Source organism: Ipomoea nil, unplaced genomic scaffold (genome assembly GCF_001879475.1).
Source record: "Ipomoea nil cultivar Tokyo-kokei standard unplaced genomic scaffold, Asagao_1.1 scaffold2036, whole genome shotgun sequence".
NCBI lineage: Eukaryota > Viridiplantae > Streptophyta > Magnoliopsida > Solanales > Convolvulaceae > Ipomoea > Ipomoea nil.
The window spans coordinates 6,135,891-6,147,634 of record NW_017618464.1 but is presented as its reverse complement, the minus strand read 5'-3'; the positions used below and the strand labels follow the sequence as shown (position 1 = coordinate 6,147,634).

General features: G+C 34.7%; 2 protein-coding genes across 2 annotated transcripts; one reads left to right on the top strand and one right to left on the bottom strand.

Annotated features, from left to right (window-relative positions):
* Positions 1-1,401: 1,401 nt before the first annotated feature.
* LOC109147930 (uricase) lies at positions 1,402-5,504 on the bottom strand. Its single transcript, XM_019295604.1, has 8 exons — positions 5,218-5,504; positions 4,319-4,411; positions 3,943-4,018; positions 2,915-3,024; positions 2,636-2,727; positions 2,293-2,466; positions 2,059-2,152; positions 1,402-1,693 (listed from the first exon to the last, which is right to left on the bottom strand). Exons 1-8 carry the CDS (start codon positions 5,410-5,412, stop codon positions 1,610-1,612), a joined length of 918 nt encoding a protein of 305 aa, XP_019151149.1. The 5' UTR covers positions 5,413-5,504; the 3' UTR covers positions 1,402-1,609.
* Positions 5,505-9,385: 3,881 nt separating this feature from the next.
* LOC109147927 (apoptosis-inducing factor 2-like) lies at positions 9,386-11,500 on the top strand. The gene is made up of 4 exons (XM_019295599.1): positions 9,386-9,714; positions 9,852-10,108; positions 10,587-11,032; positions 11,104-11,500. Exons 1-4 carry the CDS (start codon positions 9,602-9,604, stop codon positions 11,371-11,373), a joined length of 1,086 nt encoding a protein of 361 aa, XP_019151144.1. The 5' UTR covers positions 9,386-9,601; the 3' UTR covers positions 11,374-11,500.
* Positions 11,501-11,744: the final 244 nt, after the last annotated feature.

Below are 11,744 nucleotides of genomic sequence, written 5' to 3'. Positions count from 1 at the left end.
AAACGCGATATTTAGAGTTTATTAAAATCACAAATCGAAATGGCCGGTTCATGTTCCGAACTGAAAAAATAAAATACAATTATTGTTGAATTTAGACTATTTTAAAATAAAAAATAAAATAAAATTTAAAATAAAGACGGTTCAAAATCACGAACCGGATCCGGAACCGCCGGTTTACGGTTCATGATCCAGTTTTTTTGGTTCATAAATTTAATAAATTGAAATCTAAATATTGGATTCTAGATCTGAATCATAACCGGAAACTTTTAATTCGATTGCTATAGTGTCTGGTTCAGTTCGAACCGAACCGTGGTCGTTGCTACATATACACAATAATTTGTTGGAGAAGTAAAATAAATAAAATATTTACTTTAAGGGTAGAAATGTCAATTTAATATATCAGGGGGAAAAACCACCACTTTTAAAATAATTGAAGGGCTAATGGGCTTACATAAATAATTGAGGGGGAAATAGTGCTATAAGTATATAACTTAGGGGGAAAAAGTGCCATTTTCCCTTAATTTTAATAACAATTATTATTTTAGTGTGAAAGTTTATTAAGCAGGTCATTCCTCTATTTAATACATGTCAAAATTTAAAATTTTTAAAACTCTTCTTTAATACATGTTAAAATCTAAATTTTTTAAAAGGATTTTCGTCTCTTTCAACTTAAGATCTCAATTTAGCGTGAATAAACAGATTTAAATTAAATTTGGAGTTCTCCTCCTCATCTTACCATAATTTGAGGGAGATGACTGCGACTTACCATAATTTGAGGGAGATGACTGCGAATTGAATCGATCGTAATGTTTAAATCCTTCTATTTATGTTCAAATTGAGATCTTAATTTGAAAAAAAAAAATACTCGTAATAATTTTATATTTCAGCATATCTCAAACGAAAGAGTGATCGGCGTAATGAATGGTGGTACTAAAATAATAATTGTGGATAAAAATTAGTACTAAAAAGTAAATAAAAATTAAATATGTAAATCAAAATTGTCATTTTGTTAATACTTGTGAAATTAAAATTGGTGAATTCTAAAAGCTACGTACCCGTAGAAAATAAATAAAATTACTCCATAGTAACTAAATAAAAAAAAAATATTGTTCCAATCATTTTCTTTACCTCATTTCCTCTTTTATAAAATCTTCTCAGGTATAACTAGAGGCGTTATGCTGTGCAACCGTGTAATTATTATTATTATTATTATTATTATTTAATATATTAACATATGATGGAGTTTTTACTTGGTTTTGTTTATGTCTCTTTATAACAATTCTTCTCCGAAGGCATTCAGATGTCAAAGCTCATTATTTTTCTTAGAACAAATATCAACTATTAGTCTACTCTTAAACTCTGAATGAAGAAAATGAATATACGTGTTTGCAGTGAAGTAGCAATCTGAACACTAGTGCAACTTCCATATTATGGGGGGAAAAAAACCCTACAAATTACAGCAGCTTTATTCACCATATTAACAAGTGCATCATGTCATAAACAAGTCAACACAGATTTCAGCTTGCAATTGTTTCAGAGGACACGGAAGGGTATTATAATTATAAAGTAAATTAGCAGACTCTTGCAGCCACCTTTGATTATAACCTATTCAAATCTTCGACTGGACGCGGCTCAGAGTTGCCTCAATTGACCCATGTGGTTCATCCGTTGGTAAATACACATCGTCACCAAACTGTAATGTATAACAACATGATGTTTCAGTACAGAAAAAAAGAGCAAAATTTTCCATCTTTGTAAATAGTTTATGTATACAAAACTAAAAAAAAAAAAACTGAACAAATTATCTAATGTAGTTAAGATGTGTGGGGTAGCCTAGTAGTAGGTTCAAGTCAACAATATATGAACCCATCGAAACAACTAATGATCATAGTAAAACCGAAAGCTTATCCAGGCTTGGCTGGCCATTATTATGTTATATACATGCAAAAGTGATTTGGCAATAGTTTACCCGAGGACTGATTGCATACCTTGGCTGGGAGGAGGGGGTATACCACTATTATTTATCACTCAAAATCAGCAGAATAAAAAGAACCCTACCTTGACAATGGCAGGATTGTCTTTGCCTGACAGGTTCACAGGTAGAAAATGAAGATTTGGCATCTTTAATTGGATTGATACTAAGTCAGGAAACCTGAAATCATGACAACCAAAAGGTAAAATATCTTTACCCTAGAAATATGAAACTCTAATGTGGCTTTAAGAGTAGGTTTGTACAGTAGTAAGCAATTTGCATTATACTGTTTGAAACTAGAGTGAAAATATAGAGAGAACCTGCCAAGAGCCGCCTTTGCCATGTCATAGAGTGTACTTTGGACAGATGGACTGTATACACCTTCTTTAGGACAGCCAAAGAAAGTATGCAGCAGAACCTTTTTCACATCCATATACATCTCTGCGAAATAATGGTTCTTCATAGGAACACTTGAGAGAGATTTGAAGGAATACCTGTTGTTAACCAATATGTTTGGTCATAACAAGATTCAGTTTCCAAAATCTTTAATAAATGCGCAGCAAATAGATACTGCATATCTAACAAACAGGAAATGAATTGAACAAACTTGGATATTATATTACATTTAGAATAATAGACACAAAATCCTTACCAACAACTTACCTCCATAATGCTGTGATCTCTGTTGCCAGCATCCTCTCCTGTGTTTCAGGCAACATAGTGTACTTGTCCCTTATGAACCCTTCAAAACCTGACTGTAATGGTTTACCCAACAAAAAGTAAAAGCACATTTCAGTTCAGCAGTCTGGAGTTTGGACACAACATTGAGTGAGAGCAAGAGAGATAGTGAGGTTTAATATTAGTTCATCTGATATCAAAACATCTTAAAGGGGAGGAAACATGAAAAAGCCTATAGAGAAACTCAAAACTGATACTAGTTACCTTTGTTGTCTTCAGCACTGCCAATCCCTCAATACCAGAGGTAACCTGCAACACGCCTGATTTCTCCAGGAAGACTTCAGTAGTATGCTTTTCAGACCCAAGCTTAAAACCTTTACAATAACAAAATACAACATCAGAGAAAAAATACACACAAAGGACACAGAGATGATTCCTTCTCCACTACACAACAGCATTGTAATATATTTTGTATTGGATGTTCAACAAGAATTGAATTGAACCAACTGCTACAAGTAATCTGTCAGAGGTATGTCAGTTACCAAACAGATGGAAAGATGGGACTTTTAATTTAATAATAATAATGAAAATGAAAATAGAAAAAAAAAAAAAATTAAAACCATGGTGACAGCTTTCAGCCCTTTTTTATTTTAGACATACAGACCCAATCTAGTGACACTCTTTACAACATCCAGGGTCAGGGAAGCTTATAAATTTCATAAACTGACAACAACGTTCTGTGACTGCAAGCACCACATATTTGAACTAGCACTAAAAGATTTTAGACAAAAATATTTCCTCTCAGTTGAATGCAACCTCAATCATAAATTATGTCGAGTTTATTATTTCTGGGTTTTAGCTTCACTAGCACTTGAAAATTTTAAGTCTAGCCCAATTGAGTCCAAAACCCCATCCCTTGGACTCAACCTCAAACGCTTGCTGCCTAACTGAAAAGATGAAACCAGTTGTGAATGTTAATTGCACCAAGTCAGCAAAGGCAAAATTCTTGCAATGAGATAAGTGTTTAAAATCTTTTTAGTTAGGAAGTTTCACATGATGTACCATCATCTCTTAAAATGCAATCCTACTGCAATAGAAAATCATTGTCATGTACTCCTATCGATGCCATGTGATTATAATATGACTTCTCACAATATCTTTATTTACACGAGGAGATGATGAAAAATTAGGGAAGTGCATGGAAACAAATGGTAATCTTCAGATAACAATTAAATAGAGAAGTGTACTTCATCACTTTTTACTCTTGTCCTTGAGATATATGAACAGCTTACCATGTGCATGTGGCCGACCATTTATGTTAACACGCTCCCATGGCTTTTCTACTATCCTGATGATTGCAGCAGTGACCTACGGGGAAAATAAATATAAGTAACAGCCATGATTGGTCAAAAGTGTTGAATAAATTTTGCAGAAAAATAAAATAAAGCCTATCATTAACAAGACCTGAATTTAGTCAACCGTTACTGCTTTACATACAATTAGAAAAAGTACAATCAACTACATTTTAATCACAAAAAATGGGCTTGCTTTTCTAATGCCATAAAGGCATAAACTAACGTAAAACTAATATGTTTCCTGTATGAAGAAACAGAACAAACTTAGTAAGAAACTGGCATAAATAATAGGGGCTTAAATTGTGTAAATTACCTGCTTATAATATGAAGTGAAGTGCTTGGCAAGTTCAATAGCAAATTCCTCCACTGGGAGTCGCTGGGAACATTCCTTGGCCTTAGCATATACCTGTTCAATGGCCCAATTGATATAACTAGATGAGTATAGAGCAGAACAAGGTGGCTTGTGATCCTGGAAAGCATTGTTGAACGCTATAAAATTTATTTTTCTTCTTTCAGTTATAATGGGGATAACTACAGTGAAAGCAAAAAAAAAAAAAAAAAAAAAAAAAAAAAATTACAGTTGGAGATAAATATTTTTTAGAAAAAGATTGAGCAATCCCCAAATTTTATCTGCTGGACCTCAATGAACCAGAAATATACACTCTCCTGGATCTCCTAAATTACATTAGAAACTGCATGATGATAATTCATATCAAGTTCATTAACTAGTTTTCTCCTAAATTATATGTCGGTGCAAGCATATAACAAAGCTTCTTATATAATTATACGCCCTTGATCTGAGCTAAGTCTATGAAACAGAAGATACTACCTGGTATCAAAAGACACAGAACTTATCGTGATTATAAATGACTAACTACTTTCAAAAGATATGGCGGTGAATCCGTGATGATCGTAGTCAGATGCACCTTCCTGACTTAAATAAAATCAAAACCGTTCAAACATCTATGAACGCATGATTTCATTCAGAATAGATCAAATCAATCTTGTAACTGAAAATCATACAAAGCAAATCAAAATTCCACAACAGAGCACAAAATTCGCCAAAAACAGTCTTAAACAATTAAGATCTCATACATACAACCTGACAATAATACAATATATCTCACGCAATCGCAAACTCGCAAACTCGCAAATACGCTACCTACAGCGGCATTGATTCAGTGAAAGATAGAGTTGTAGATAGAGGCATACGGTGTTCTTCATGGTATCGGTGGCGACGATGTCTGAGTTGTCGCCTGCGACGTAGGCGGGGAGGCAATCGGAGAGGAGGCTTATGCTGACGTTCCATTCGGAAAAGTGATGCGTACCGTCTCCGTCTCTCCATACCCGGCCAACTCTCACCCTGGCCTTCCCGTGCCTCTGCTGCAGCTTAAATCCGTCCTCCATTTTCAGCCCAAATTAGTGTATGTTACAACCAAGATAGAACTTTTTTTTTATGTATAGTTTGATCGTTTTCCGGTAACTAGTGGTTTCCAGCTTCCTGTGGGCCATTTTAAATTGGGAAATGCACTTTATGATGTGTATCAAAAATATATTTTTTTTTTGAAAACGTATCAAAAATATTTTATGAGTTATACTACGTGAGTGGTAGATCAGGATCCATCTTGTCCTAAACAATGTGTAAAATGTATATTTTTAGTATTGAAATGAACTGTTATAATATATGTGTTTCTAAGTTAAAATATAGCAAATTTGTGAAAATAATGTAAAGTCATCAAATCTTAATCTGTTAATATTGTGTAGTTATAATATTTGAAATAAACTTGTAAATACAAAATAAGATAATCAATTACATATATATTAATCTTGTGTGTTATTTTTAAAAGGTAAATTGTGTATATTATCCACAAAATAATTTGCGCTACGGGACTTTTAAATTCTACTTCATTGACAAATATAGATATGACATTTTCATTTAATGGGTATAAGAAATTGTCTACATTTAAAATTTGGAAGATGAAATAAAAGTTTGAAATAGAATTAAGAGTACAAGTAGTATTTTTTTTCCATATTTTATTATATTAGGTAAATATGTAATTTTCCATAACTAATTTATAACGAGTATCAACTCAATTAATAAGTAATAATTGATATAAAATAACACTGACACCTGACACGTATAACATTAAATAAAAATTAATTCAAATAGCATTTTGTTTCCTATGGTTATGAACATATGACAATTTTGGCCTTTTTGAAAATTATGTAAAACATTTATTAAAAAATTAATTCGGTAATGTTTGAAGGCTAATTCATAAGTTTAAAGGGGGTGTTTGGGCGCTACTCGTGATTTATTTTTATAGTAATTTTAAAGATGAGATTTTGTGAGCTTAAAATTAATCCAAAAAAGCTAGAATCACTCATGTTTAAAAATAAAATAAAATTAACAAAAAGAATTTTATTGCATGAACTCTCAATATATATTCCTAATGTAACAAAGAATTATAAATTATCTTCATCCCATAAGTTTCATTAGAAATATCAATATCAAAATTTTAAATGAGTGAGTACAATTTATGACTAAGAAGTAATATTTTTATAAACAAAAGTCTTCCTCAAATGATAAAGTAAAGGCATGGACAATATAGATACTGTATATGTTTCTTATCCAAATCCTATGGTACAATTCTGACCAATGAAGCTTATGCGTCAGTACATAACGTCAGTACATACTGTAATATTATGAAAAAGTAAATTAAAAATAACTTCAATCAAATCTCGTTAACCGAATTAGACAAACAAAATGAGATGGATATAGTATATTTTTAAGATTGATGGGGCCTACTAGTAGAAGTGGTCAATAGTTATATTTTGGAACCGTGTTCACCATGCGCATGGTGAACACGGGATATATCTATAATTTCTAAGCTGTAGATTCATAATTTATATATTGTAGATTCATAACATCTATACTGTAGATTCATAATTTCTATATCGTATTGTAGATTCATAATTTCTATATCGTATTGTAGATTCATAATTTCTATACTGTATATTCATAATTTCTGTACTGTAGATTCATAACATCTGTACTGCGAAGACGAAATAATGTGATTGCGAAGAGAGAAACGTCGTTAACAACAAATGAAAAACAAAAATTATGAATCTACAGCATAGAAATTATGGATCTACCCCTGTGTTCACCATGCGCATGGTGAACACTTTTCCACAGCATAATTTACCTAGTAGTGGTGAAACATTGCATTGTGGATTAAAATAAAATAGGTAATGAACTTTTTTTTTTTAAGTTAACCAGTGCGGTTTTATTTAGAGATAAACTGAAATAGAGTCAGGCCGGACAACGTCCCAATACATAGCCGTACCATGTCTAAAAGCTGTAAAAGCTAAAGTGTGAGCTAAATAATTATGTAATCTAGGAATAAAATTAATTGAGCAGAAATCAAACGTAGATATGCAAGCCTTGCAACCATCAATAGCATAACTAATATACGATCGAGACGGAACTCCTGGCGAAGATAGGTAGCACTGAAGTGTATGACAATCCGTGTATAGCTCTATAGACTGTTCTCCACGAGCTATAAGCCATGACAATGCCTCTTTGCACGCGAATGCTTCGGCATAAGTGGGGAGAAACAACTCGGGAGGGAAGCGCTGTAGGCCGAAACATAACCACCTTCGGCGTCGACATAACACCTTTTCGGTCGTGTTGCAGCAGTGTGAGTCGCAACGGTAGGCAGTGGCGGTGGAAGCAACGTCGGCTTGGCAGTGTTGGCAGCGTTGGCAGCGGCGGTTTCTCTGGCTGGTGCACGACTGACAGCCGCGTGGTGTACTCGTCGCCATGCCTGCATGGTGGCAGCCGCTGCGGCAATCAATTTCTTCGGCACTGGTAGATAGGCGTCCCAAACCACTCCATTCCGCCCTCTCCAAATATGATATAAAATTGCAGGTGCGTACATAATTCCATTAGTGTCTAAAACATTCAAGATTGCACTAAATCATTCATGGAAAACATTTGTCACAATATTGGGGAGTGGAATGTTAGATTGAGCCCATTAGCCACACAATACTAATGAGTGCATAGTGTCCTCATGCATGATTCCACACATGACACAAATCGGATCAATATCTACTCTCTTTATAAGCAAACTGTTGGTAGTGAAAAGGATATCACTTATAGTCCTCCATAGAAATGTCGATTTTAAGCTTCCATAGGATAAGCTATTTATCAAAAGCACCATCATTATTATTCTCGTAGTTCCTAATAATGAGCCTGTAGCCATTTTTAACAGAGTAGCATCCTAATAGTAATGAACTTTTAAGAATTTTAAGAATTTATTATTTTAATATTTTTAAAAAATTAATAAAAGTTATAAACAACAAAATTGTATCGAGAGTTGAGACATTAATAAATTACTCCAACAAAATTGTATCGAGAGTCGAGACATTAATAATGTAACACAAAAAATCAATAACGTCTCCACTGAAGCTTGAACTTACAATCTTTTAAATGAAAATTCAATCTAGGTACCATTAGATCACATAATTTTGGTTTACTTTGATAATTTAAGTCAATGATTGTTATTGGAATTGAGCACATAAAAGGAGATGGATAGAGTAATTTGTATCAAATGTTACGCTACTGCCTATCTTTTTGGGAAAATTGGATGTCTGTGAATGGTTTGGATTTTACTACACAACCGTCTGGTATCCCTATGGAAACTTGGAGACGGCCGATGCATGGACGCTTTAAACTAAACACTGACATTGCTTTCGACTCTCATTCAGGCTACATGGGAATGGGTTGGATTATAAGAGCCGATTCTGGACAGTTCATAGCAGCCAAAGGGACTCGTGTGTGTGGATTATTTGGGGTTGCAGAGGCTGAAGCTTTCAGCATCCGGGAAGCTTTGAGTTGGCTTAAGGATCTGAACATAGGTACTGTGGATGTTGAGACTGACTCTCAACTAACTTATTATGCTTTGTATTCTGATCCTTTCTTCTCATCTTTTGGTTCTATAATTTCTGATGTAAAGGAAATCGCATCTCAATTTCATGATGTGGTTTTCTATTTTGCAAGGCGATCCGCGAATCGCGCTGCTCATGCGATAGCTAGGCAAGCCGTTTCTGTGCCAGATTGCGAGGAGTGGAATGACCACCCTCCTTTATTTCTTGTAAACATTCTAAGTGCTGATATGATGAATTAATTTTTACCTCTCAAAAAAAAATATTTATTGAATAAATAAATAAATTTGATTAATTACGAGTTAATCAAATTAAATTAATTTTAAATTTAATATAAAAATTTGTTTATCCATATAACATTTTCATTTTCCTAACAATTCATAAATCCATAACCAAAAAGAGAAAAAAGAAAAAAAAAAAAGAGTAAAAAAAAAAAACGAAAACACAGCAGAATCCGAACGTGATATTGTTCTTCGTTTTTCGAATTAGCTTCATACCTTTCCCTGGCGTTTCTTCTCTCATAGAGAAGAGCCCAGGGAGGTTTCCTATCAATAGGCATTTGTATTTTGATCTGTGTTAGCAAAATTGTACACATTTATTCCATTTCTGTTTTGTATTGAAACGAATTTTGGTTTTGGTACGGTTTTCGGGCATGGCGAGCTCAACGGCGGCGAGGCAACGTGTGGTGGTGGTTGGCGGAGGAGTTGCCGGCTCTATCGTTGCCTATTCCCTTCAGGACCATGCCGACGTATTCCTCATTGATTCGTAAGTTTTATAATTCAATCCACACAGATCATCGTGGAAATGTGAATCAATTGAAGCAATATTTCAAATCGTTTTAGCATTTTGCTTCGATTATGCGTTCATTCCTCGTGGTTAATCCGGATTGTGGAACATGACAGGAAGGAATATTTTGAGATTCCCTGGGCAAGTTTAAGGTCCATTGTTGAACCAGCATTTGCAAAAAGATCATTGATTAACCACTACGAATACCTTCCGAAAGCTAACATTATTGTGTCTTCCGCTGTTGACATCAAGAGCTCTCAAGTATTAACAGCACAAGCCCGCCTAATTGGATATGATTATCTCGTTATTGCCACAGGCCATACATACAATAATCCTTGCACAAAGCAGGACAAGATCTGCCACTACCAAGCAGGTGATAACTCAGATTGCATAACACTGTTTTTTTCTTGAGAATAACATTCATGCTTGGCTTTCATTGCATTGAAGAATTTAAAATTTGAGTATGCACTCACTGTTAAATTTGAACTTGAAATCGTAGCTGCTGATGAGTAGGGGTTTGAGATATGGATGAACATTAAAAGTGATCACATCCGCTACTACTGATGGGAATCCGGCTAATATATAACTAGGCTAGAGTGGTGTTAGAGTCTGGGTTGTAGTTATGACTTGGGTTCGTATCATCAACTCCTTCCATGTATGAGTTTTTACTGATCTATCTACAATTTTTTAGGTGGGAAATTTGATAGAAACAATTATCTGTTTTCCAAGTTCATTGAACAGAAATGAAGTGCACTGCCAGTTTTATGTTTTCTAGGTCATAGAAAATTTGTAATAGGTCTGAACAAGCACTGAGTGTTTCGATAATATGATTTTTTTTTCCTGGTTTTCAGAGCATGACAGGATAAGAGCTGCTAATTCGGTATTGATTATTGGAGGGGGAGCAACAGGGGTAGAACTGGCTGCTGAAATCACGGTGGATTTTCCAGACAAGAAGGTGACACTTGTACACGAGGGAACAAGGTTGGTTGATTTCCTTAGAGAAAAGGCTAGCGCGAAGATACTGAACTGGCTAATCTCGAAGAAGGTGGAAGTCATCCTGGGGCAATCTGTTGACTTGGAATCTTCTATAGATGGTGCATATGTGACAACTGGTGGGGAAACCATAGCTGCTGACTGCCATTTTCTCTGCATGGGTAAGCCGGTTGGTTCTTCGTGGCTAAAGGAGACTTTCTTGAATGATAGCTTGGATGACAATGGAAGATTGCTCGTTGATTCAAATTTGAGGGTCATGCGTCACAACAACGTCTTCGCTGTTGGAGACATCGCTAACACTAACGTAAGTTCAATATTAACACTTTCTGTACTCTCTATAATTCAATACTCACTGTAATTATGACATCCATCCAGGAAACCAAACAAGGATCTTTGGCTCAAAAGCATGCATTCTTGGTTGCCAAGAACTTGAAATTGTTGATATCCGGAGGAAACGATGACAGATTGGCTGCATATAAGCCGTCGAGTACAGGATTGGCTATTGTTTCTTTGGGGAGACGAGAAGCTTTGGCTCAAATTATGTTTATGAGCTACGTTGGACGCCTCCCTGGATTGATAAAATCTGGTGATCTGTTTGTTGGCAGGACCAGGAAGCAACTTGGCCTAAACCCAGATGCTTCTTAGTTTACAAGCCACTCATATTACTGTGAATTCTTTCTTGGTTCTCTGTACAATGTTGCAAATTATACTCGGTTAAGTGCAAGCTGTATATTAGTGTTATATTTTAAATATCAATTTACTTTTTCCATCTTATTATTATATATATATTTATATATAAAATAGTAAAAGTATATACCTCTTACATCAGGACCAAAACACCCGACTTGGAATTGGTATTAAAGATGGTATACTTAATATAAACTTTTACGCGCCGAGTAGCGCGTGTTGTGCATGCGCAAGGTGCGTTGAACGTACGAATAAACTGCTGTCATTTCTCCACACGGGTCCTACATATTCAGTCCAAAAACCTCTTCCTGCAAAGACCCAAAAACTTC

Excerpts from the sequence above, each read along its gene's own strand:
- LOC109147930 (XM_019295604.1), bottom strand. The coding sequence starts at position 5,412 with ATGGAGGACGGATTTAAGCTGCAGCAGAGGCACGGGAAGGCCAGGGTG. Across the intron at positions 2,728-2,914 it reads CAGTGCTGAAGACAACAAAG|TCAGGTTTTGAAGGGTTCAT; the intron begins GTAACTAGTATC and ends AAACCATTACAG. Across the intron at positions 2,153-2,292 it reads GCAAAGGCGGCTCTTGGCAG|GTTTCCTGACTTAGTATCAA; the intron begins GTTCTCTCTATA and ends TCATGATTTCAG.
- LOC109147927 (XM_019295599.1), top strand. The coding sequence starts at position 9,602 with ATGGCGAGCTCAACGGCGGCGAGGCAACGTGTGGTGGTGGTTGGCGGA. Across the intron at positions 9,715-9,851 it reads GACGTATTCCTCATTGATTC|GAAGGAATATTTTGAGATTC; the intron begins GTAAGTTTTATA and ends GGAACATGACAG. Across the intron at positions 11,033-11,103 it reads GAGACATCGCTAACACTAAC|GAAACCAAACAAGGATCTTT; the intron begins GTAAGTTCAATA and ends ACATCCATCCAG.